Genomic DNA, 27,560 nt, shown 5'->3' with positions numbered 1-27,560 from the left:
ATACCAGTAATACAGTATACTTGTGTACAGTATACTTGTATACCGGTATACAGTATGCTTGTATACCAGTAATACAGTATACTTGTGTACAGTATACTTGTGTACAGTATACTTGTATACCAGTAATACAGTATACTTGTGTACAGTACACTTGTATACCGGTATACAGTATGTTTTTATACCAGTAATACAGTATACTTGTGTACAGTATACTTGTATACCGGTATTTAGTATGCTTGTATACCAGTAATACAGTATACTTGTGTACGGTATACTTGTGTACAGTATACTTGTATACCAGTAATACAGTATACTTGTGTACAGTACACTTGTATACCGGTATACAGTATGTTTTTATACCAGTAATACAGTATACTTGTGTACAGTATACTTGTATACCAGTAATACAGTATACTTGTGTACAGTACACTTGTATACCGGTATACAATATACTTGTATACCAGTAATACAGTATACTTGTGTACAGTATACTTGTATACCGATATACAATATACTTGTATACCAGTAATACAGTATACTTGTGTACAGTATACTTGTATACCGGTATACAATATACTTGTATACCAGTAATACAGTATACTTGTGTACAGTATACTTATATACCGGTATACAATATACTTGTATACCAGTAATACAGTATACTTGTGTACATTATACTTGTATACCGGTATACAGTATGCTTTTATACCAGTAATACAGTATACTTGAGTACAGTATACTTGTATACCGGTATACAGTATGTTTTTATACCAGTAATACAGTATACTTGTGTACAGTATACTTGTATACCGGTATACAATATACTTGTATACCAGTAATACAGTATACTTGTGTACAGTATACTTGTATACCGGTATACAGTATGTTTTTATACCAGTAATACAGTATACTTGTGTACAGTATACTTGTATACCGGTATACAATATACTTGTATACCAGTAATACAGTATACTTGTGTACAGTATACTTGTATACCAGTAATACAGTATACTTGTGTACAGTACACTTGTATACCGGTATACAATATACTTGTATACCAGTAATACAGTATACTTGTGTACAGTATACTTATATACCGGTATACAATATACTTGTATACCAGTAATACAGTATACTTGTGTACAGTATACTTGTATACCAGTAATACAGTATACTTGTGTACAGTACACTTGTATACCGGTATACAATATACTTGTATACCAGTAATACAGTATACTTGTGTACAGTATACTTATATACCGGTATACATTATACTTGTATACCAGCAATACAGTATACTTGTGTACAGTATACTTGTATACCGGTATACAGTATGCTTTTATACCAGTAATACAGTATACTTGTGTACAGTATACTTGTATACCGGTATACAGTATGCTTTTATACCAGTAATACAGTATACCTGTGTACAGTATACTTGTATACCGGTATACAGTATGTTTTTATACCAGTAATACAGTATACTTGTGTACAGTATACTTGTATACCGGTATACAATATACTTGTATACCAGCAATACAGTATACTTGTGTACAGTATACTTGTATACCGGTATACAGTATGCTTTTATACCAGTAATACAGTATACTTGTGTACAGTATACTTGTATACCGGTATACAGTATGCTTTTATACCAGTAATACAGTATACTTGTGTACAGTATACTTGTATACCGGTATACAGTATGTTTTTATACCAGTAATACAGTATACTTGTGTACAGTATACTTGTATACCGGTATACAATATACTTGTATACCAGTAATACAGTATACTTGTGTACAGTATACTTGTATACCGGTATACAGTATGTTTTTATACCAGTAATACAGTATACTTGTGTACAGTATACTTGTATACCGGTATACAATATACTTGTATACCAGTAATACAGTATACTTGTGTACAGTATACTTGTATACCGGTATACAGTATGCTTTTATACCAGTAATACAGTATACTTGTGTACAGTATACTTGTATACCAGTGTACTTGTCACAGTAATCTCTGTGTCACAGTAATATCTATGTGGGATTAAGCAGTTAGCCAGTGAACTAGATAACTAGCAAGTTAAGTGAAAGCCTAATCATTATAAATCTGTATTGGTCTGTTCCTTGTATGGAATTCATGCATGTGTTTCATATATCTTGCCGTGGGTTGATGATAGAATGAAGCACATAAAATCAGTTGTAAGCAATAGTGTTGCTTTTCTTCTGGACAGTATATGATAGGCATATCTTACTTGAAGGTCACTTTCACAATCTGCTGTTTCTAACTTCTTTCTGTTTCTCTCTTCATTTCTTGAAATACCTCTTTTTGACTCTCCAGACATTTTATCTTAAAGCTGATAATCTCTCTTCTTTAAACCTTTGGATAATTTCAACTGATGGTAATTTCTGTCTTTCTCTTTCTCTGACTCCTATTGCATTGCTTCTGCATGCTGTATCAAATTAACATATTTCCTTGTCTCATGCATATGCATGAACTAATATCTTGACCTCTCATTATTCTCTCTTATTTACACATTTATTTTATTCACTCATACACTTTGAACTGCACAATTATCTTGCTTTATTTTAATCACAATGTCTAAATAAATGTTATATATATTTATTCCATTGCACATTGTCATGTCTTGCTCTGTTCTCATAAATATTCATGATATCCCAATCCTGTTTTTCACCGTTTATTTCATTATACCTACTTTGTACTCACAATGAATATCTGTTCACCCACAATTAATACCTTCCATGAAATTGTTCGTTGTTTTGTTTATTTTGTCTGATTATGTTTTGTTTCTTTTTTAATTATAAATTAATTTAATTACGTGGCCAAATCTCTTCATCTCCATTGATCTCTTTCTTTGCTTTCTGACATAAAATGCATGTCTCCTTTCATTTTTAACTTTGCTAATATAAATAATAATTCTCTTAATACCACTTTGCCCCTTTTCTATTAAAACTGCTATTAAATATCTTTCTCATGCATTCACGATAACCTGACTAACTCTTCTTACTACCATCCACAAATCACCACTTACATCATTCCCACTTAAAACATAAATATTAAACAATCATATGACTATGCATGAATCATGCATACAATTTGCATGGCAATTAACCAAAGCAGATTTTCATATGGGGAAACCATTTCTCTTAATTCCACTGTGGATGATAGCGGGTCTGAGAAGAAAGGTACCTATGAGGTGGCCATAGTGAATGAGAATTACGACCCAGGAGATACTTTGATGTCAAACGACTCTGCTTATGACTTGGCCAAGACAGAAGTCACTGAAGCAAGAGCTGGCAGCCATCTTATGTCAGAAGGAATCAAATCTGAGAAAAAGAAGAAGAAAAAGAAGAAACGGAATGATGATCTAATCTATAAAGAGTAAGTTCATTTCAAATTTGTTTATGGTTTTGAATTTGTCCTTTTGAAAGTATCATTTTGAAATTATTCCAAGATATGATAGTTTGTAGCATTGTGAGTGTTACTTTAATGTACAGCAATTTGTTTGGGGATTGTTAAAATTAATGTTTATTAAGCATAATTCACTTACCTTTGGTTTCACATAAAGGAATGTGCCATGTAGACTACAAGTTCCATCTTTCTTCCAAAGTGCTTTAAATCCATCTTCATTAGTATTATGATAAATAACAATAATAAATTTCTGCCCTGACATTATATGCAAAGTAGGTTGCTTTTAACAGATTTTCAACTGGTTTCAAAATTGGTTTATAAAATCGTGTATTTGTTTTTACTCTACTGGTCTTCTCTGTTTTCTCTGAGTAAGCATCCATTATGTGAAAGTAAAAATTAATATTTATCAACTTACATGATATCATTTCCATGTTCTTGTTGTCTTGTTTACTAGTCCAATGAATCCAGATGTAGTCTTAGTTAAGAAAGCAGTTTTAGGAGAAGACAGTGACCCTCCTCGTCCAGTAAGACGCAAAGATATAATCAGTGATCATCAACAAGGTAATAAGAATGTACTTAATTCCTTCTTTCATGAAGTTACTGTTTTTGTGCAATATAAATTATAGCTTTTGATTTCTTTCTTTGTATAACTACTTTAGAATACACAAAATAATATTCGTCAGGACAGAGAATTTTGCCAGTCAACATATACCATCAAATGAAGTGTTTCTTTTTGCTTCTTGAAACATTTCTTTTTACACCTGGCATTTGATATAATAGATTCTGTATGAAGTATGCCTTCAGGTGTGTCCTTTCAATGGTAGATTGGAATCAAGGATCATCAATATTTCACACAAATATGCTAGAAATTCTGATACAAGATTTGTTGACTCTTTAATGACTGGTAAAATACTTTGCAGGTGAAGCATCTGGAAAATTACTTTTTTTATTACATAAACAAAACAACAAACTAGGAAGGATAAAAAAAAAACTTATACTCTGGAATGTGACCTACAAGCTAAGAGAGTAATGAAGCTATGACAAGAAAGTAATAATCTTTGCTCCACCCAATCTGTCTTAGAGACCTACAAAGGGAGTAATGAAGCTATAGCAAGGAAGTAATAACTTCTGCTCCACCCAATCTGTCTTAAGGAGTGTTTTAATGTTCCCAACAGACGATGAAACACCAAACACCACCTTAGATTTGACTGACCCAGACAGTACTAAGGATTCAACATTGGATGGGGATTTTCCCATTTACCCTAATGCTGACACCAGCATCATACTGGCTGGAGATGTTGTGGTGGTTAAAGACAACACCAAACAGGAGAAAGTAAATAAGAAAGCCAGGCAGAAGAAGAAGAGACAAGAGAAACAGGAACAGAAAGAGAGAGACAGGGACTTTGATATCGGATACAGACATAAGATATCCGTCACGGACATGTTTAACTTACCAGGAAGGTTCTCCAGGAGACGCAAGTCATCTTTGGATGAGATTCCTTATCCAGAGGAGGATGTGGCGGGCCCATCAAGAGCTAAACATGGTGAGAGTGCTGTGTTGTACTAGTGAGAACACTATTGGACATATCTATGCCTTAGCTCATTTACCCATAGCTTTCCTTTTTACTTTACAACCATATCCAACGAACAGGTTAAAAATGAAGTGGAGTAGTGTGCATCTATAGCCAACATTTAAGCAAACAAATTGAGAGATAAGAAAATAGCCATAAAGGCCTACAAACTTCAGGTCAAGTGTGGAACATTTGGGCAGCAAGTTTGTTAAAATGCTCAGAATAGTTTTGGCTGTTAGCTCAGGACACGTTATCCTGCACTAAGTGAAAGCACATGTAACAGCAATTCAATTGATTCCATTAGATAAAACACTAATTGAAGAGGATGGGGGAAAGAGGGGGGGTGATGGAGGTTAAGTTGCAAAAGGAAGTGGATGGGCTTGTTAAACTTCAAATCCAGCCCTGAATCATGTGTTTTGTTCAAAAGGTATGCTTATAACAGATAGATGTCACCTTCTGTCAGAATGCTACCTTTTTGTCGTAATGCATTTTGCATCACTGAAAACAAGTTTCCTAGTTCTTGACTTGTCTGGTTTGACTGTGAATTACTTTGAAGATCAAACCTGTATGGCAGTCCATTCAGGTACTTTGCAGCTATTAAGGTATGTGGCCAATACAGATGTACTAGAAGGCAATATCTGTTTAATTGGTGAAAATAAAGAACTGTAGTTAATATACTGTATCTAGAGGCATAACACAGTTTATTCCTTTTAATAAACTAAGCACTGCTGTGTAGGGTTTTGCTTGTATATAAGCTAGGGTGTGAATGTGCTTTGACTGCCTGCTCGTGCTAAAAGTTTGGATTTGAATATAAAAGTTTTTTTTTTTTCAGAAATAGGAATATTTATATTTTAGTAACAGGTTTTTTACTTGAAGTAATTTCTGTGTTATACTTACTGAATGGTTGAAAGGTTACCTTCAGCTTTGTAAATATATGCTAGTAGTTATATATTTGTATTTGTTGATATGCCTGTTAGAACTTATTGATAACAATTTATTTCAATTATAGCTCTTCCATTCAACTTATAAAGTACCAAAGAAATGTGTCCATGTTAGTTTAATGAAGCAGCCTTTGTAGATTTGTTAGTTTCACTTCTGTTTTAAGTAAAAGATAGAGCTCAATTATTTAGGGAATAAATCTTTAACTAGTTGACACAGTGCACTGTGTCTGAGTATACACAGGGACATAACACAATCAGTCATTTAATAATGTGCAGTTGTGTAGAGTATTCAGTGAGAATACTGGAGTCTCGCCATATAACATGATTAGTGTTATATCAATCTGTGCTGAGACCTAACAATCATGCTGATAATTGAGGTAAAAATCAGTTGGATATTTAATTATAAATTTGAATGTGGTAAAACATGATTGAGTTTGATGAGTGGATTGCCTTCATGGAACTGAAATCACATTATTGTGGAAATTATTGTAATCTATAAACAGAATATTTATATGTAGAATATCATAATACTTCATACTCCATTACTATTTAGTAATCATATTTGTATACTCAATAATATCCCTGAGGCATTGTTCAACATTCACATTAAATCACCTTGATTGTTCTGGAGTATCTAACTTTTTCTACCATTTTCTCTTAAAACATTGTTTATTTTATGACCTTTAGTTTATTTCATTAGAATGCTTTCATAGTGCCTTTCACTGAATCATCTTGAATATTGTGTAATCCTAAGAATGTTCTGTTCATGTTGCTAAACCTTGAGAAATCACATAATTGTCACATAATCTCCTTGATGTACTTGAAACGTTCACTTTTTAAATAATTTTCTACACTTTGTCATATTTTCTGTGCTTCAAAACATTAATGTTATTGATATTATGTATGAAATAACGTTTATTCAAAGATAAATATTTGTAATGGTTGTTTACCATAGAAAAAAATGGGTAACCTGTTATTCATCATACCACAAGTCTGTTTTAGCATTCAGCGTGAGTCTGAGTATTCAGAGTTTGTTATGATTTTAAATGAAATCTAAACCAAACAAGTTATTTATTAATAATAAAAAATATAAGGCTATTTCATCATGTTTCACATTCCAAAGACAACACACTAACATTTATATACAAACTTAACAAATTTGGTACATTTCCATTTTAATCATAGACTAAGTGACCACCAGTTTGTTTTACTTTCTGTAATTCGATGAGGCTTACCACAAAATCCATATCACAATGTTTGTTTCCGATTGATATATTTGGTTAACTCTCTAGTACAGTATCAATAGAAATTTGACAAATGCAGGTTTTCATGTCAAATATTAATACATAGTTTGATTGAAAGCAAGAAATAAACTATATGTTAAATTCTCATATAACCAATCCTCGGAAGCTGAAAAAGTTGATAGTTTTCACAAATCCTATCTTTTTATCAACTTATTTACATTTGATGTGTTAATGGATATCTCCTGTAAAATTGTGCCTTTTGTTCTTTCTGAATTGCTAAGGAATTTTTGTTGGAATTCTTTTATAGTCAACCTTCCATTGAATGATCTCACCTTGAATATATGATATGTACTTCATTCCACCACTCTTTATCTATACATGTGCTGTGTGTTCATTAATCTGCAGATTTGTAATGGCATAACTCCTATGTTATATTTTATGGAGCTGAAAATTAAAGTATGCATGAAATGACACCAGGATGTTTGTGTATTTTTTTGCACCTTTAAAAAATTGCTTTACTTGGCTTCTACAATAATTACACATGTTTGTTTTGTGTTTACACCCTTGGGCGAGGGACAGGGGAGACTTAAATGGAGATGGCCCACAGACTGACCAAACTGTATCAAACCGAGATGGCCCACAGACTGACTCAACTGTTTCAAACGGAGATGGCCCACAGACTGACTGAACTGTATCAAACTGGAGATGGCCCACAGACTGACCGAACTGTTTCAAACCGAGATGGCCCACAGACTGACCGAACTGTTTCAAACCGAGATGGCCCACAGACTGACCGAACTGTTTCAAACCGAGATGGCCCACAGACTGACCGAACTGTTTCAAACCGAGATGGCCCACAGACTGACCGAACTGTTTCAAACCGAGATGGCCCACAGACTGACCGAACTGTTTCAAACCGAGATGGCCCACAGACTGACCGAACTGTTTCAGTCTTTCATTGTCCTCTTCCAAACCCTTGCACAAAGAGCATTGATAAAATGAATAATCCATCAGAGTCATCCCAAGAGTGAATAAGGACATTTCTTTTACCATATTTTTCTGTTGGCAATGACGATTCCATTCATGAGAATTTATTTATTTCAAGTAATAAAACACAAATCTAATTAATATAATTATATTTAATTGTGTATACATTCTGACTACCTTATATATTCCAATTAACTAATTACAATACATGTATTAGTATTTAGCAGCTTAATATAGTACTGAATGGCATGATACTGCACACAAATATTAAAAACAAAAGAAACTTAACGTCAAGAATTGAAGCTAAATAAGAAAGATAAACCAATAAGAAGATTGTCAAACATGATAGTATCAGATCGGTATACAATTTATATACACCTTGCTGGTTCATGCTGTAAGATTATGAGACACTATTACATCTTAACAGAGTAGTGATATGGTGGATAATTATAATTCTCTAGCAACGGGATGTTCTTTCAGCTAATCTGTCATTAAAGAGATGGAAAATCACACCCAGATGATATACACTCTTAATAAATTCTATTTTGGAAAAGGGTAAAGAAAACTATCTGTTAATGGATTCAAACCAGTGATTTCAAGATTGGCTTCTGACTGGCACTAGCAAAGAGATATAGCTATTATGCTTTAGAAGGCTTGCCATAATGTAAGGGCTGGAGAGCTGAGATAGTAGAGCACATTACTAGTAATCCTGAGATCACTAATTGGAATCGCATTGTTTGCTAGTAATCCTGAGATCACTCATTGAAATCCCATTCTTTGCTGGTGATCCTGATGTCACTCATTGGAATCCCATTCTTTGCTAGTAATCCTTAAATCACTTACTAGAATCCCATTCTTTGCTGGTAATCCTGAGATCACTTATTGGAATCCCATTATTTGCTAGTAATCCTGACTCCTGAGATCACGTCATGGAATCCCATTCTTTGCTAGTAATCCTTAAATCACTTACTGGAGTCCCATTCTTTGCTGGTAATCCTGAGATCACTTATTAGATTCCCATTCTTTGCTGGTAATCCTGAGATCACTTATTGGAATCCCATTCTTTGCTGGTAATCTTGGGATCACTCATTGGAATACTATTCTTAGATGTTTATCCTGGGATCACTTATTGGAATACCATTCTTTGCTAGTTATTCCTGAGATCACTAATTGGAATACCTTTCTTTGCTGGTAATCCTCAGATCACTAATTGGAATTCCATTCTTTGCTGGCTTGTTAAATAATTTAATAATAAATCTTTATAATTTTTCACTCAATTGTCTTCTGGTAGTTTACCTAAATTCTATTTCATCTCTTAGATACAATACAGAACTACAATAACACCACAATGAGCTTAGTGGAACAATAGATTGATAATACCAGCATTAAAAAAACATCCAACTTATTGTCACTAGAGCTACTCAAATTTATCATGGCTTTGTTTCATTTACATTTCTGAATACCCAATTAATACCTGCATAATATTTTTTTTTCAAGTAACGGCACTCTAATCCTAAGTAGACAAATGTATCATCACAACAATTAATATAGAATATTAATCAATTTTTATAGCAATGCATGACCTCATCATCAATATCTTAATTGTTTTATTTTCAAGTTTATTTTTTGATGACTTTGTAGTTTGTACTTTCTTCACACATCTCTCATCTCATTCAAATGAAATTTAAAAACAGACAAAAAGAAAACACAATTTTTAGCATTTCTTCATGAACACTATCATCCCTTGCCTCACTTGATACTTGGTCTGTACGTTTATCACAACAACGACCAGCGAGAATTACTTTCAGTAGACTAGGAATACTAGGCAGGTGTTACATAATTGTTTAATCAACATTGCTTTCATTCATTAGATACCAGCTATAATATCACTGACCAAAACTTGAATATGGCTTAATGACAAAGATTAAAACATCTATGTATATTGAAGAAATGTTTCCCAGTACCTATGGCTACATGACACCCATAATACTTAGCTAACTTTAAATGTGTGAGAAGAACTAACTGAAAAGTAAACAGGAACATAATACTTGATAAAGCAAAACAACTGTGAAGGATAAAAGATGTCCCAACTTTATGTGAAAGGAACTGTTATTAAAAAAAATTAAAATCCGGATAAAATTTCTATAAATAAGCATAAACTCATGATGATATTGCAATCACAAAATCTTTAAAGATAACAGAAAGTCACATGAAATGTACCTCTTTAACACTGTGGAGGTCTAAACATATCAACATGTCTATTAATATACATAGGTAAATATGTAGTAATTGGTGGTATATTGTCCTACAAGAAAGTTTGATTGAATTGGCCAGTTTTCCCCTCAAGGACTTCCACAAATTTAGACAAGAGTCAATGTGGCGGGACAATAATTCCAGTGGAAACTCAATTTAAAACAACCTAAAGAAAACTTCACTTACATTGTTAGAGATGTTTTCTTAATCCTTGCTGAATACTATCACGATCGGTCTCACACCTGGTAGGATCCCCCAATTCTGGTTTTCTCACCCCAGAGGTTAGAATTATTAAATCCAAACATATTAAAATGCCAGTTAAACATAAGAACATAATGTTTATGGGAACACTGCTGCAAAAGCCATTTCATTGCTTAAATAAAAGCTTTTGGATTTAAATTACTGCAAGTGGAGGATGGAATGGGGCATTGAACAACAGTCTTCATCTCTGGTGATATCATAAAACAGTTTCACAGCTAACCATTCCTTCTCTAGCACTTCCACAGCATTTGCTTAATTAACACACAGAAAAGCCATCATGAAGCAACAGGCACAAGTACAGGCAGATCACAGTAACAGGATACTGGAAGAGTTGTATACTTCCTGTGACCCAGGTCACATTGTGTACCCCGTGACACAGGTCATGTTGTGTACCTTGTGACCTAGGTCAGGTTGTATACCTCCAGTGACCCAGGTCACATTGTGTACCCCCTGACACAGGTCATGTTGTATACCTTGTGACCTAGGTTAGGTTGTATACCTCCTGTGACCCAGGTCACATTGTGTACTTCCTGTGATCCAGGTCACATTGTGTACTTCCTGACACAGGTCACATTGTGTACCTGCTGTGACCCAGGTCACATTGTGTACCTCCTGATGCATTCAGGTTGTATACCTCCTGTGACCTTGGTCAGGTTGTGTACCTCCTGACCCAGGTCACATTGTATACACCCTGTGACCCAGGTCACATTGTATACCTCCTGACCCAGGTCACATTGTATACACCCTGTGACCCAGGTCACATTGTATACCTCCTGACCCAGGTCACATTGTATACCCCCTGTGACCCAGGTCACATTGTGTACCTCCTGACCCAGGTCACATTGTATACACCCTGTGACCCAGGTCACATTGTATACCTCCTGACCCAGGTCACATTGTATACACCCTGTGACCCAGGTCACATTGTGTCCCTCCTGACCCAGGTCATTTTTTCCTTTGTTCTCTCTTCCAGTCTACTATTTTCTTTTTCAGCTCTGTATTTGGTATCACCTGATCCATTGTAAGAGGAGAACGGTTGAAAGGATCCGTGTGGTCACTGTTGGGTAGAGAGGAATAGCTGGTAAATAGCATTAGAATTATGCTAGTTTAGCTGAACTTAAATTAGAACTTAACCTATCACTGAAACACAGGTGATATGCTTTGAAACATGATAAAATCTAATCAAAATATAACACCGACTCTTCTTCCACCTGTACAAACCTTTTTGATTGCAAATTTTCACAATTAAAAGTATCCTAACATCTGTTCGGTCTCAAATGACATTTTTTAGATATTTATCTACCAATTTTTATATAAACATAATCTTCATGCTTTGATTATGTCACTACTACTATCAGTGTGATTTTTCAAGTTACCTCAATTTCTGAATTTCCTTCCAATAACTGATGAAGGTGCTTACCTCAACAAATGTCTTGATATAACGGATCTGTCTACGTTAACTTTAGAAGATGGCAGGGTCACCGGGTCATTCATAATTGTACACGTGACTGGATCCATAAACTCCTCAGGTGCGTCTGCAAATGCTTCCTCTTCCCTCACCTGCTCTTGTGCAAACTCCTGTTATATGTAGAATGACAAGACATAAGACAGCTAGCTGCTACATATTAGAAGTTACAGACAAAGGAGGAATGTAGTTGTGCATGTAAATCACTCTCAATATCACTGGTGTTACCAGAAGTTTGACCTGGAAGACATGGAGAGAGGGAAGGGGGGGGGGGGGGTGAGGAGGTAAATTGGTACAACAAACTCCTGTAATATGTAGAATGACAAGACATTATAAGACAGCTAGCTGCTACATATTAGAGGATACAGACACTGGAGGATAACAGTTGTGCATGTCAATCAATCTCAACATCACTGGTGTTACCAGAAGTTTGACCTGGAACAGATGGAGTAAACTGGTCCTACCTGAAAGTTTCTTATAAGAGAGGAAGTGCACAAGGGTCCAATGCATTGATGGAATTTCAAGGAATCAATATATCTCTTGAGTTCTAAGACCAGATATAGTACTGGAATTACTCACAGTGACAAAACTGTTTTCATTCCATGCAGAAATGTGGGAGGAAATAATCAAATAATGATAGCTTTCACCTCCTGGTAGCAAAAAGTCAACACAGCACTCACTGACAAAAGGGCCCTTCTATCACATGACTTCAAATGACGACATGTCTAAAACTAGACCAATGGTTTCTCAGATTGTGCAACAATCGTTCCTCACAAATATTCTTATCGCTCACTGATAGAGAAGACTGTAGGATCATCTTTCAACCAAACAAAGGTAGGCCACTGGGTCAATTGTCCTGGAATAGGTAACAGTTAAATCTTACTCTGATTACAATTATAACAAAACCTTGACTCGGTCACTGAATTTCTCCAATTCCTCCATTATTTCAATGGAAGTAACAATCTTACTATGATTACAGATATAACAAACATTGACTCGGTCACTGAATTTCTCCAGTTCCTCCATTATTTCAATGGAAGTAACAATCTTACTATGATTACAGATATAACAAACCTTGACTCAGTCACTGAATTTCTCCAGTTCCTCCATCAATGGAAGTAACAATCTTACTCTGATTACAGATATAACAAACCTTGACTCGGTCACTGAATTTCTCCAGTTCCTCCATCAATGGAAGTAACAATCTTACTCTGATTACAAATATAACAAACATTGACTCGGTCACTGAATTTCTCCAATTCCTCCATTATTTCAATGGAAGTAACAATCTTACTATGATTACAGATATAACAAACCTTGACTCGGTCACTGAATTTTTCCAATTCCTCCATTATTTCAATGGAAGTAACAATCTTACTATGATGACAGATATAACAATCGGTCACTGAATTTCTCCAGTTCCTCCATCAATGGAAGTAACAATCTTACTCTGATTACAGATATAACAAACATTGACTCGGTCACTGAATTTCTTCAGTTCCTCCATTATTTCAATGGAAGTAACAATCTTACTATGATTACAGATATAACAAACCTTGACTTGGTCACTGAATTTCTCCAGTTCCTCCATTATTTCAATGGAAGTAACAATCTTACTATGATTACAGATATAACAAACCTTGACTCGGTCACTGAATTTCTCCAATTCCTCCATTATTTCAATGGAAGTAACAATCTTACTCTGATTACAGATATAACAAACCTTGACTTGGTCACTGAATTTCTCCAGTTCCTCCATTATTTCAATGGAAGTAACAATCTTACTATGATTACAGATATAACAAACCTTGACTCGGTCACTGAATTTCTCCAATTCCTCCATTATTTCAATGGAAGTAACAATCTTACTATGATTACAGATATAACAAACCTTGACTTAGTCACTGAATTTCTCCAGTTCCTCCATTATTTCAATGGAAGTAACAATCTTACTATGATTACAGATATAACAAACCTTGACTCGGTCACTGAATTTCTCCAGTTCCTTCATCAATGGAAGTAACAATCTTACTATGATTACAGATATAACAAACCTTGACTCGGTCACTGAATTTCTCCAATTCCTCCATTATTTCAATGGAAGTAACAATCTTACTATGATTACAGATATAACAAACCTTGACTTGGTCACTGAATTTCTCCAGTTCCTCCATTATTTCAATGGAAGTAACAATCTTACTATGATTACAGATATAACAAACCTTGACTCGGTCACTGAATTTCTCCAATTCCTCCATTATTTCAATGGAAGTAACAATCTTACTATGATTACAGATATAACAAACCTTGACTTAGTCACTGAATTTCTCCAGTTCCTCCATTATTTCAATGGAAGTAACAATCTTACTATGATTACAGATATAACAAACCTTGACTCGGTCACTGAATTTCTCCAGTTCCTTCATCAATGGAAGTAACAATCTTACTCTGATTACAGATATAACAAACAGTGACTTGGTCACTGAATTTCTCCGGTTCCTCCATTATTTCAATGGAAGTAACAATCTTACTATGATTACAGATATAACAAACCTTGACTCGGTCACTGAATTTCTCCAGTTCCTCCATTATTTCAATGGAAGTAACAATCTTACTATGATTACAGATATAACAAACCTTGACTCGGTCACTGAATTTCTCCAGTTCCTCCATCAATGGAAGTAACAATCTTACTCTGATTACAGATATAACAAACCTTGACTCGGTCACTGAATTTCTCCAGTTCCTCCATCAATGGAAGTAACAATCTTACTCTGATTACAGATATAACAAACCTTGACTCGGTCACTAAATTTCTCCAGTTCCTCCATCAATGGAAGTAACAATCTTACTCTGATTACAGATATAACAAACATTGACTCGGTCACTGAATTTCTCCAGTTCCTCCATTATTTCAATGGAAGTAACAATCTTACTATGATTACAGATATAACAAACCTTGACTCAGTCACTGAATTTCTCCAGTTCCTCCATCAATGGAAGTAACAATCTTACTCTGATTACAGATATAACAAACCTTGACTCGGTCACTGAATTTCTCCAGTTCCTCCATCAATGGAAGTAACAATCTTACTCTGATTACAAATATAACAAACATTGACTCGGTCACTGAATTTCTCCAGTTCCTCCATTATTTCAATGGAAGTAACAATCTTACTATGATTACAGATATAACAAACCTTGACTCGGTCACTGAATTTCTCCAGTTCCTCCATTATTTCAATGGAAGTAATAATCTTACTATGATTACAGATATAACAAACCTTGACTCGGTCACTGAATTTCTCCAGTTCCTCCATTTTTCAATGGAAGTAACAATCTTATTATGATTACAGATATAACAAACCTTGACTCGGTCACTGAATTTCTCCAGTTCCTCCATCAATGGAAGTAACAATCTTACTCTGATTACAGATATAACAAACCTTGACTCGGTCACTGAATTTCTCCAGTTCCTCCATTATTTCAATGGAAGAACCAATCTTACTATGATTACAGATATAACAAACCTTGACTCGGTCAATGAATTTCTCCAGTTCCTCCATTATTTCAATGGAAGTAACAATCTTACTATGAATACAGATATAACAAACCTTGACTCGGTCACTGAATTTCTCCAGTTCCTCCATTATTTCAATGGAAGTAACAATCTTACTATGATTACAGATATAACAAACCTTGACTCGGTCACTGAATTTCTTCAGTTCCTCCATTATTTCAATGGAAGTGACAATCTTACTATGATTACGGATATAACAAACCTTGACTCGGTCACTGTATTTCTCCAGTTCCTCCATTATTTCAATGGAAGTAACAATCTTACTCTGATTACAGATATAACAAACCTTGACTTGGTCACTGAATTTCTCCAGTTCCTCCATCAATGGAAGTAACAATCTTACTATGATTACAGATATAACAAACCTTGACTCGGTCACTGAATTTCTCCAGTTCCTCCATTATTTCAATGGAAGTAACAATCTTACTCTGATTATAGATATAACAAACCTTGACTCGGTCACTGAATTTCTCCAGTTCCTCCATTATTTCAATGGAAGTAACAATCTTACTATGATTACAGATATAACAAACCTTGACTCGGTCACTGAATTTCTCCAGTTCCTCCATCAATGGAAGTAACAATCTTACTATGATTACAGATATAACAAACCTTGACTCGGTCACTGAATTTCTTCAGTTCCTCCATTATTTCAATGGAAGTGACAATCTTCCGCAGCACATCCTCAGCTTTGGCAAAGAGATTAGCGTCGTACGACCTTCCGTCTTGCGATACGGCCCTGCAGAACTCATCTTTGTCTCCAAGATTGATGTAAACCTGGCAAATATCTTGGACTAGCTGGCCGGGGTTAAACTCCAGTTTACTAAAGTCTCTCACCTTCAATTCTGCACTTTTCTTGCCAACCTGCGATAAGTAAAACAAACTTTGACCTTGGTTGCGGATAATGAAATTTAGCTTTAAGCAGATCGACTGGTTTCAAACTTTTCATACCATTTTATCTTTAAAAAAATAAATAATTCTTTGCTCATAAAATATGCTAATGGTTGTACACATAATTGTTGAAAACTTTATATCACCTATCCTCACTGGAACATTTGCCACCAATGGGCACCTACAAGAGCAGGGTACAATTTAGCGGGTTTGAATAGAGACTATTCTACCAATATTAGTTCAGTTCAAATAATTCACCCAGACACCCAAGTAAAAGGTTAAGAATATTAATTTAATTCTTTGTTTCTTCTTTCTTCAATAAATAAAGGACTATAATTTTAAGTCATTAATACCTTGGATTCTAATATTCCCCTGCTACAAGCATGGAGTTGAGATACTTCACAAAGTTGAAACTACTTACACAAGTTTAACCAAGTTTGGATGTTTCTGCAAATAAAACACTTTTTTCACAAGTATGACACTTGCATGATTTGTAGCTATTTGATCGGAACGTAGCAAGCATGTTTTGAATAGCTCGGTATAGGATACGCTCATTCTTGGAGCCTACTGAAGGATCTTACTAGTTTAACAAATTTAGAACCACATGTTATACTGCGAGTCATTGATGAGAGCTTTAATACCATTCACAGTCAGCTATAAAAGACCTTGTAATCTTTGTCAGTTGAAACTTTCTTCATCCAAAGCACCCCGTAAGTACATGGGGGAAAGGATGGATGATATGAAACTTTGTTAATACAATATAAATAGTTTAGATTATGTTAGTAATCTTTTTAAAATATCGATTAAATCGGTCACTAAATTACAACTTGGACACACAAATCACAAGCAACAAGTTTTGAAGTAAAGACTACTAACCAGCTTCAATAGGAAGTCATTAAACATTGCAGCAATCCTTTCCACCATGACTGGATGAGTGAAAATATCTTTAATTTCTGACAAATGAAAGAAAAGGAAAACAATGATATTTAAAGATTATATGAAAAGCAAACAGAAAAGATCATAGGTTATAATTTAACTCCAGATAGTTACTACTGACAGAAGAAACTTGATTTACAGTACTTCTATTGATTCATGACTTCATGTTAATCAATATTCTATATATTAACAGAACTACAATACTGCAAGCCACAAAATGGGGTGACGGTATGGTCAGGGGTAACAAATGGCTTGGTGGTAGATGTATGCTCAATATTATCTTGATTTTTCTGATGTTGTTTGGCAATTGATCAAGTTTACCTTCAGTGATGAATGCCAGACAGGCCACAGATTCACGAGACATGACATTAAAGAACCTAGCTACGGCAGTGGATGTCCTAACTTGTCGTTCTCTCTGCTGTTGTTCTTGCTGAGGAAGACTTTGGAATTCTCCACTTTCCTTCTGAAGTTCATACTCTCGTATACTCTTCAAGTGCTATGAATTTGCAAATAGGAAATGGAAGAATGAGGCAGCATACTTAGACTACTCCAAACTTGACTACTAATTAGAAATCAAACATCTACTTTCAGTAACATTTTTCTGTCTCTAATAGTGAGATCTGTAATCAATGTTAGATTGTCCATATAATGCAACCCCTCACCTCCCCCCCCCCCATTCCTCCTCTTACCCCACCAACTTAAGCTTTATAGTATATTTTACAACATGTTGGTGAGCTTACAAGCATTATGAGAATCTGAAGGGGAGTCATGAAGTTAACATGAGAGGAGAATTATCAGGAGAAATGGCTGACTAAGAGTATCAAAAATGTTCAGGAATCACTTTTATTTACAATATCGAACTTTGTCTTTAGTTTCCAATGAGTGGTTTAAACGTAGCTGATCACTTACAGTCATTGCTTCATCAAGCATAAAGATTGCATCGTTAACTAAGAGATTGATGAATTGCAGGAAGAGGGGTGCAGGGTGGTCCTCAATCGATAGGAGTGCTTCCTTTGCAAGAATCTGAGAAAGAAAGTGATGAGTAAGACATGGACAATAAATTTTGATTTAATGGAGTGCTGAAACATTCAAACACCAAGAGAAGAACAACATCTGCCTCTTTCAGTCCAGGACAAGCTTTCCTGCTGTTCAGTCCTGGACGAAGAACTTTCATAGTTATGTAAACTTTAGATGGCCTGACATTCTGATCCTAACAGGGGATTCTTCAAAGGATAACTGATATTGCTAGGATTAAAATGAGAGGTTCTCTTACTTCCATAAACAACCTTTTTTGAAGCCAGGTATATTTCTCTTTACAAATCTGTGATAAATATGAGCAGGATTATGGTTAGTCAGCTGTACGGGGAGCAGTTTTGCAGCCAGATAACAAGTTGTCTACAGGAACCACACAAAGAAGACTAGGGCAGGATTGAACAAACATCAACAAAATTAATAAAAATAGAAGAAACCAATACAACAAATAATGCAAACAAAATTAAAAATAAGAACTTAATTGATACCTTGAAGCAGTTTTTGTGTTTTTCTAGTCCCCATAAGTACTTGATGATTTTGTACATTGGTCTTCGATAGTTGAATTTCTGTTCAAACTGATGTTCATCTCCAGTGAATTCAATGTCCACAAAGATACTGAGCACAGCATGGGATAACTGAACGTCTAAGGTATGTTCCTTGAACATTCTTTCACGATGGAATCTGAAAGATTAAACCAACCGAATGTAAGAGAAATAAAAGCTTAAATGTGCTGGTTAGGAGGCTGGCATGCTATTAATGTTTGATCCCATGCAGTCTGTGGGACATGGTGCTGATCCATAAAACACTGTTAATGTTTGATCCCATGCAGTCTGTGGGACATGGTTCTGATCTGTAAAACACTGTTAATGTTTGATCCCATGCAGTCTGTGGGACATGGTTCTGATCCTTAAAACACTGTTAATGTTTGATCCCATGCAGTCTGTGGGACATGGTGCTGATCCGTAAAACACTGTAAACGTTTGATCCCATGCAGTCTGTAGGGCATGGTGGGGATCCATAAAACAGACTTCTTACTTATAGCAGTACTAGTAGCAGGGAAAACTGAAAAGATGACTCCTCTATCAAACTAAATAAATATTTGAAAACAATGAAGAAATTTCTTAGTTCCTTCAAGTTTTCAGGTTGTATATGAAGAACCCTTTTCTCTACAACATTCCCTTGTTTTCAACAAACATTAAATTATTTCAATACTTACATGGCAATTGAAGCTCTATTCCCATCTTCTCTTATCGGTAATAATCCCTCAAGGACCTCTGCAAGTTTAGCTCTGAGGTGAGGATTATTCATAAATTTCTTGTTTCCCATGAATAAAATCACAAATGTCATAACATTGGCGAGAGCATCGCCAGCGTCCTCCAGCTTCTGCTCATTGAATCGCCGTAGAAACATCAAAAAGTCGATGGCATTTTCAGCTATGAGTTCTGGGATTGCTGTCAGTATATCTGGTGCTTTCTCTGGGAGAGGTAGTGTTGGTTGTCGAAGCTTGGAATTATCTCCCTCAGAAGAGATGGAATGGCATAATAGGCGTGTTGAAGCTATGTGGTAGTAGAGTCCATTCTCAACGAAAGTGCTCTCTAGCAGAGCTGAACGATATGCCAAGAATTGAGACATAGCTAAAAGAAAAAAATTCATTGTGATTATTATTAGTTTTAATAATTCTGTAAAAAGATTTTGACATATGGGTATCATTATCTTTTTAATTTCAGAGAGTCAGTTAATAATAAATATGGCAGTCATATAAGATATGGAATACTGAATACTGAATCATATAATAGTAGAATACAGTTATTAATGATTGTATGATTGATAGTATGAAGTATTCACATTAAAGAAAAGGTTACTATCATGTATATAAGAACCATTGCTACTTCAAATACTTTAAAACATTAATACAACTTTGCAACTTCTGTCCAACTAGATTCCTTCATTTGTCACACGGATATGGTTCTTTGCTTGAATCACAGGAAATATTATGTTTCTATTATCAAATTAATAAAGTGATACATCTAAAGTATAAATTGCAGATATTTTTGCTCTTTTTTTGAGAAAATTGACCTTGCTTTTTAAGCCGCTGAAATTGCAATTCTTTTCGGAGACTGAGGGTTGTGTCTTTACTTCACCACTCACCTTTTTCCATTTCTTCATGAAGTCTAGTGATCAGAGGATTGCCTGTGGCGCCCCCACCTGTGGCAGTCGCATCACGATAAGCTTCCTGCAGTTGATGAAGTTGTCGGTTGAGAGTGTAGAAGTCTTCCAGTAATACATGGAAGCCTAGGTTCATGCACTGCTGTGTCAGAAAATAAATATCCGTCACAAACTTGAAAGGTTGTCTTGGCCTCTCAAGTGGGGTCTCTCCCTCTCTTTTGATAAGTTTTGTTACTTCTGCCAAACCTAGAAAAGAAGGAATAAAGAGAGTTAGAGAATTTGCAGTAGGGTGTCTGCATGCTCAGAAAATACTAGCCATGTAGTGTGGATTCTGTAACATATTAGATGATATTGTAGGTTCCATATATATAATATCATAGTGTGGGTTCTGTAACATAATATGATAAGATTCTGTAACCTATAATATCATATTGTGGGTTCTGTAACATATCTAATATGATATCTTAGGTTCTTTAACATGTAATATTATATTGTGGGTTCTGTAACATAATATGATATATTGTAGGTTCTGTAAAACATAATATGATATTGTAGGTTCTGTAACATATAATATGATATTGTAGGTTCTGTAACATATTAGATGATATTGTAGGTTCTGTAACATATAATATAATATTATGGGTTCTCTAACATATAATATGATATTGTTGGTTCTGTAACATATCATATGATATTGTAGGTTCTGTAACATATAATATATTGTGGGTTCTGTAGCATATAATATTACACACAAAGCACCTGGTGGTTTTAGCAATCAGTACTGAAAACTATTCACTGCTTTATAAGTCAGTTTCCAGGAAAGGTTATCTGTACCTAATGCAAATATACTACAAAATATACTACAAAATGGTCTCCGATCTTCAATTTTGTACAGGTGTAATACTAACCTTTCAATCTCACAAAACTCATCTTCATATGGAGACAAAACAGACCTTATGGAGACAAAACTAATCTTATGGAGACAAAATTGATCTTATGCAGACAAAACTAGTCTCATGGAGATTAAACTATTCTCATGGAGACAAAACTAACATCATGGAGACAAAACTAATCTTATTGAGACCAAACTAATTTTATTGAGACCAAACTAATCTTATGGAGAACAAACTAATCTTATGAAGACAAAACTAATATCATGGAGACAAAACTAATCTTACAAGTTAGCATATGTGTTACTGCAAAAATGACACACGTTTAGGTATTTTTTCAGCCACTATTACAAAAGAATGTGAGGAGTTCATTCTCTCTTTGCGAATGAAGATGATGTATTGATGTATCATGGGATCCTTGGTGTAACTGAGGATTGATTGGACATACCTCTTGTATGAACACCGACTGAAGCCATACCCTTCTCTGGAGTTGCATCATTAACAGGTACTTCACAATACGACAGATTAACAGATACTATTGCATCACTCCCCGGCTTACAGAAGGGCTCACATAAACGGAGAAGAACTGCCGCTAAGTTGAGGAAGAATTCATTGCTACAATATTTCACACGGAAGTCAAAGGACTGCCTGGACCAAAGTTTAACACGAGCTGTTAGGAAGAGTACAAAAAAAAACATAATCTCAGTGAATGACAGCATGAGCTTTAAGTGAGAGTAAAACAAAGTCTTGGGTGAAAGACACCATGAATCTGGGAAGGTTTTTTCACACAGGGAACTGTTTTCCAACTTCAGCTTTGACAGTTGTTTTTGCTAAGTCCTTAATTTGATCTACTCCTAGGAAGAATTATACAAAAAACACCTAACTAATCATCCAAACTAATCCTTCCTTGGGAAATTTATCTACATATACTCTCTCTTTATAGTATATATAATTTTTCTTTAAATACTATACATATATATTCTTTACATACTCTGTACATAATTTCTCTTAATATACTATAAACATACTCTGTACACATGTATGCTATATATACTTTCTGTACATAAACTTTAGATAAATAAAGTCTACACATGTATAGTCTATATATAATTATACTCTATATATATACTCTATACATGTATAAACTCTATATAATTTCTCTCTATATACTCTATACATGTATAAACTCTATATAATTTCTCTCTATATACTCTATACATGTATACTCTATATAATTTCTCTCTATATATACTCTATACATGGATACTATATATATAATTTCTCATAAAGATGCTCTATATATATATACTCTCTACAGAATTTCTCTACATACAGTATGGTGTTCTTAGATACAGTCATTGTGGTAAATTACTGTGTTTCTCTCTTTCCACAATTCTTGAAACTGTAAGGGCAGGCCTGATTTTTTTATCCCAGGATCTGTTTTTTAACTCCATCACAAATTACTTAGACCTTTCATGACTTGAAAGACACCAAAGCTGTTGAAGCTGCTAGGTCTCATGAGAAGTCAGAAGAACGTCCTACAATTGAGCATTCAATTGGATGTCCTAATTAATGTCAGGTCATACTCAAGATGGACAACTTCCAACTGAAAACTATAAATCACTTTCCAGCAAACCAAATAGAAAGTAATTTACATCATAAGCTCATCAACTTTCATTTGACTTTCACTCTCAGAGAAAGTACTTATCATTAAAGCTTGAGAAATACAATCTTAATGACATATCAATTTTGGAGTTTTCCTGAAGTTTTGCTTTCAAGTTCATGTGATTTTTCTTCTTCTTTTCTTTTCCAGTCAATGTACTTTCACTTTTTGCGATTCTTGGGTAAAGAGATTCAAAAAGAAATATGTCTGGCTAGACTTCCTGGTTAACTTTGAAATGTAGAATAACAGATGGACTTGTCGCAAAGATATATGAGTTGTTTGTCTCCTAAATTCAAAGTCTTACATTTGTTTGCATTCAAACAGCTGCCAATCCAATATAGAAGCCTGTTACGGTTCTCTGTCGAGGATTTGAAGATTGATTTAAATATCTGGTGCATCCTCTTGTTCCACTCAGAGAGAAGCTATTAGAAAAGAAAGAAACACATTGTTATCACTTGCAGACCTGACAAAGGAAAGGAAAGTTACAGGAGGGTCAATTAAATAAGGGGACCAGGGAAACTGAATGGGACTAGAAAAAAATACTCACATTTTCATTTTATCAAGGAGAAAGGAAGAGTGTAAAAAGGGGGAGTCTGTTAAATAGTTGTCCCAAGGTTCCATGATCTTAAGCAATGTCTGTAACATTTGTGTTAGTGTGGACACCTCATTATATATCTGTAACCTTGGTGTTAGTGTGGACATCTCATCACATATCTGTAACCTTGGTGTTAGTGTGGACATCTCATTATATATCTGTAATATTGGTTTTAGTGTGAATATCTCATCATATAGCTGTAACCTTGGTGTTAATGTGGACATCTCTTTATATATATGTAACATTGGTGTTAGTGTGGATATCTAATCATATATCTGTAATATTGGTGTTAGTGTGGACATCTCATTATATCTTTAACCTCAGTGTTAGTGTGGACATCTCATATATATCTGTAACATTGGTGTTAGTGAGGACATTTCATCATATATCAGTAACCTTGGTGTTAGTGTGGACATCTCTTTATATATATGTAACATTGGTGTTAGTGTGGATATCTAATCATATATCTGTAATCTTGGTGTTAGTGTGGACATCTCATTATATCTTTAACCTCAGTGTTAGTGTGGACATCTCATATATATCTGTAACATTGGTGTTAGTGAGGACATTTCATCATATATCAGTAACCTTGGTGTTAGTGTGGACATCTCTTTATATATATGTAACATTGGTGTTAGTGTGGATATCTAATCATATATCTGTAATATTGGTGTTAGTGTGGACATCTCATTATATCTTTAACCTCAGTGTTAGTGTGGACATCTCATATATATCTGTAACATTGGTGTTAGTGAGGACATTTCATCATATATCAGTAACCTTGGTGTTAGTGTGGACATCTCTTTATATATATGTAACATTGGTGTTAGTGTGGATATCTAATCATATATCTGTAATCTTGGTGTTAGTGTGGACATCTCATTATATCTTTAACCTCAGTGTTAGTGTGGACATCTCATATATATCTGTAACATTGGTGTTAGTGAGGACATTTCATCATATATCAGTAACCTTGGTGTCAGGTGTGGACATCTCATCATATACTTGTCAAATATACAGTCAAATTAACATATTGCTATTACTAACTAGCCTAACACAAATGCTTGTCTAATATTGTCATTCCAAAGATTAGTTGAAGGGTGTAAGACAGGGTTAGTGTTCATGCAATAAAGTAACCTTATTTTACCTTCCAAAGGTACTCCATGGTCGTCTGTCGTTCTGATGGACCTTTAGTCGACGGTTTCTCGAAGAAGTTCTCCGTCTTCTCAAGAGAAGGAATGCAGGAGAGGGATAAAACATATCCAAAGAGTGACAGCTCGTAGCTCTTGGCCGAATGAGGATTATGCGGCTGCTCAAATTGTAACAGAACCTGCAATGGAAATAAAATCTTGGAATAGGATCATGCCTAGAATTGGAACTACACAAAAACAAGTGAACTGACTTCATTGTACAGTTTCTTTTATATTGATCACAGATTTTGCACTAGGTTCTTCTAAATCATGATTTGATGTCATCTTACTTTCATTTTCTCTCTTTGAAAAAGGGAACTTTGCAAGAAAACAGGGTGGACGCTGCCACTACTTGAAAAATCATTGAGCAGTCCTTACATCTTGACTGTTGATGAGAAGCTTGCAAACCAAGTGCTCAAGGTTTTTTAGTTTTGATTAAAATCAAATCACAAAACAAAAGAGACTGAACTTACCTCAGCAAGGGCTGGATTGCTTGCATACATCTGCAGAATATCGCAGTAAGCATAATTCATTGGATCACTCAAAGATGCTTTGGCTGGATTCATCTTAAACTTCAGCAAGTCTAAGATCGGCATGAAAGCGTCCGATACCGATAAGTCCTCATCCAGGTTTAATGTCTCAGCGACTTTCTGGAAAAATTCTGCAACTTGGTTAAACTCTGAAATAGACAAAAAATGATTTCGGTTTTGGAATGAACACTTTCCATGAAAAGATGAAGGGACATTAAATAGATTGTTAGTTCAATGGAGAATGCCTGGTGACATTTTCTGTGATATTCAAACTCCAAAATTTCCAGCAAGAATTAAGAAATGACAAATTTATTAATCCTTTGGTGATATTTATGTGTATCAAGTGTAGCATGGTATCCTAAAATTATTAAAGCGGGGATGGGAACATATTTTGTGGTTAATATGGGATAATTGAAGCATATTTGGACAATAATGTATTATGCCCTGAGAATTGAAGAGAAGTTAAGTTTGCTAAAGTTTATTTTCCCAGAAAAGTTCTACACAATCATGAACATTATTGCAGGAGGGAAGCAGTCAATGCATCAACCATCCAGTCAACCAATAACATTGATGTGAAATAGCTTTTTTAATGGTATTAAAATAAAAAAAGACAAAACAAAAAATTACTTACTGTTCACTTCACTTTTAGTTTCAAACAGTATCAAAAAGAACTCAAAAGTTACTGAAATGAGTTTCTTAATTTTTCTTAAGTTTTTGTTATTATCCTAGATGTGTTTGCTAATCTCCATCAACTCACAAACTCTTTGAAAGTCACTTTCCATCAAATAGTTTTGATATCCCAGATTTACTTCCTTGAAATCTTGTTGCACAAGTTTCATTTTCCAACAAGCCATCAGTTTTTGATTCTGTTAAGCATGGTTGGTTTATTCATTAATAACCAAGCCTTTTATAAGTTATCCACATGCAAAAACATCATTAAACTTTTACAATGTATTTATGTGTTTATAATTGCATGATAATCACCAATAACATTACTAAACTTATACAATCTATTTATTTGTTTATAATTGCATGATAATCACCAATAACATTACTTAACTTATACAATCTATGTATGTGTTTATAATTGCATGATAATCACCAGTAAAATAATTAAACTTATACAATCTATGTATGTGTTTATAATTGCATGATAATCACCAGTAAAATAATTAAACTTATACAATCTATGTATGTGTTTATAATTGCATGATAATCACCAGTACATTATTAAACTTTTACAATGTATTTATGTGTTTATAATTGCATGATAATCACCAATAACATTACTAAACTTATACAATCTATGTATGTGTTTATAATTGCATCATAATCACCCATTGCTGTGGAGCTCTTGATGAGTATATCGAGTGCTTGTTGATGAATCTGTTGTTGATAAACCTCTGGAGTGATGAGACAGGTAACCGTGTTTGAGATGATGATGCATTCACACTTCTTCAAGTAAGTTACCTCCTCCTCATCCTCCTCCTGGAGAAAAGAAACAATAGATGAGAGACAGCCTGTATAACTATGGCTGTACTATAGTTGATTTGCACAGTGGAAATAAACTCAAACTCGACTAAAACTATAAATGAACGGCATATCACTCCAGCAAATCCCTAATTCAATCTAATGATATATAAAATAATACATAATGTGATTTGCAAGTTCTACTGATTAAAGGCACCTTGTAACATTACACATTGTACCATAACACATTGTACCATAACACATTGTACCATTACGCATTGTACCATTACACATTGTACCATCACACATTGTACCATTACACATTGTACCATTACACATCGTACCATTACACATCGTACCATTACACATCGTACCATCACACATCGTACCATTGCACATTGTACCATCACACATTGTAACATTACACATTGTACCATCACACATTGTACCATCAC

The 27,560-nt window shown here is 34.6% G+C and overlaps 2 protein-coding genes across 7 annotated transcripts in view; one reads left to right on the top strand and one right to left on the bottom strand.

Moving 5' to 3' along the window:
• LOC139977671 (hemicentin-1-like) overlaps positions 1-7,667 on the top strand; it is a 35,738-nt gene extending 28,071 nt beyond the window's left edge. For 2 of the 4 annotated variants that reach the window (XM_071987153.1, XM_071987152.1), the window contains 3 exons: positions 3,150-3,410; positions 3,895-4,001; positions 4,616-7,667. In XM_071987153.1, coding sequence (XP_071843254.1) covers positions 3,150-3,410; positions 3,895-4,001; positions 4,616-5,007 — 760 coding nt within the window. In that variant the 3' untranslated portion in view covers positions 5,008-7,667. Of the gene's footprint in view, positions 1-2,348; positions 2,410-3,149; positions 3,411-3,894; positions 4,002-4,615 lie in introns of those variants that run through there. The other 2 variants (XM_071987154.1, XM_071987155.1) reach the window with 2 other exon arrangements.
• A 583-nt stretch (positions 7,668-8,250) lies between these two features.
• LOC139977672 (ubiquitin conjugation factor E4 A-like) overlaps positions 8,251-27,560 on the bottom strand; it is a 167,412-nt gene continuing 148,102 nt past the window's right edge. The window contains exons 5-18 of one of the 3 annotated variants that reach the window (XM_071987157.1): positions 26,973-27,120; positions 25,579-25,784; positions 25,063-25,245; positions 23,625-23,742; positions 22,106-22,327; positions 20,750-21,013; positions 19,818-20,235; positions 19,090-19,282; positions 18,479-18,592; positions 17,891-18,065; positions 17,510-17,586; positions 16,355-16,606; positions 12,118-12,275; positions 8,251-11,754 (exon numbers count right to left, since the gene is read on the bottom strand). In XM_071987157.1, the coding sequence (XP_071843258.1) occupies positions 11,643-11,754; positions 12,118-12,275; positions 16,355-16,606; positions 17,510-17,586; positions 17,891-18,065; positions 18,479-18,592; positions 19,090-19,282; positions 19,818-20,235; positions 20,750-21,013; positions 22,106-22,327; positions 23,625-23,742; positions 25,063-25,245; positions 25,579-25,784; positions 26,973-27,120 (2,640 nt within the window). In that variant the 3' untranslated portion in view covers positions 8,251-11,642. Of the gene's footprint in view, positions 11,755-12,117; positions 12,276-16,354; positions 16,607-17,509; positions 17,587-17,890; positions 18,066-18,478; positions 18,593-19,089; positions 19,283-19,817; positions 20,236-20,749; positions 21,014-22,105; positions 22,328-23,624; positions 23,743-25,062; positions 25,246-25,578; positions 25,785-26,972; positions 27,124-27,560 lie in introns of all 3 variants that reach the window. The other 2 variants (XM_071987156.1, XM_071987158.1) reach the window with 2 other exon arrangements.

This window comes from Apostichopus japonicus, chromosome 12 (genome assembly GCF_037975245.1).
Source record: "Apostichopus japonicus isolate 1M-3 chromosome 12, ASM3797524v1, whole genome shotgun sequence".
Taxonomy (NCBI): domain Eukaryota; kingdom Metazoa; phylum Echinodermata; class Holothuroidea; order Aspidochirotida; family Stichopodidae; genus Apostichopus; species Apostichopus japonicus.
The sequence above is the reverse complement of the archived record's forward strand: the minus strand, read 5'-3'. Positions and strand labels throughout refer to the sequence as shown.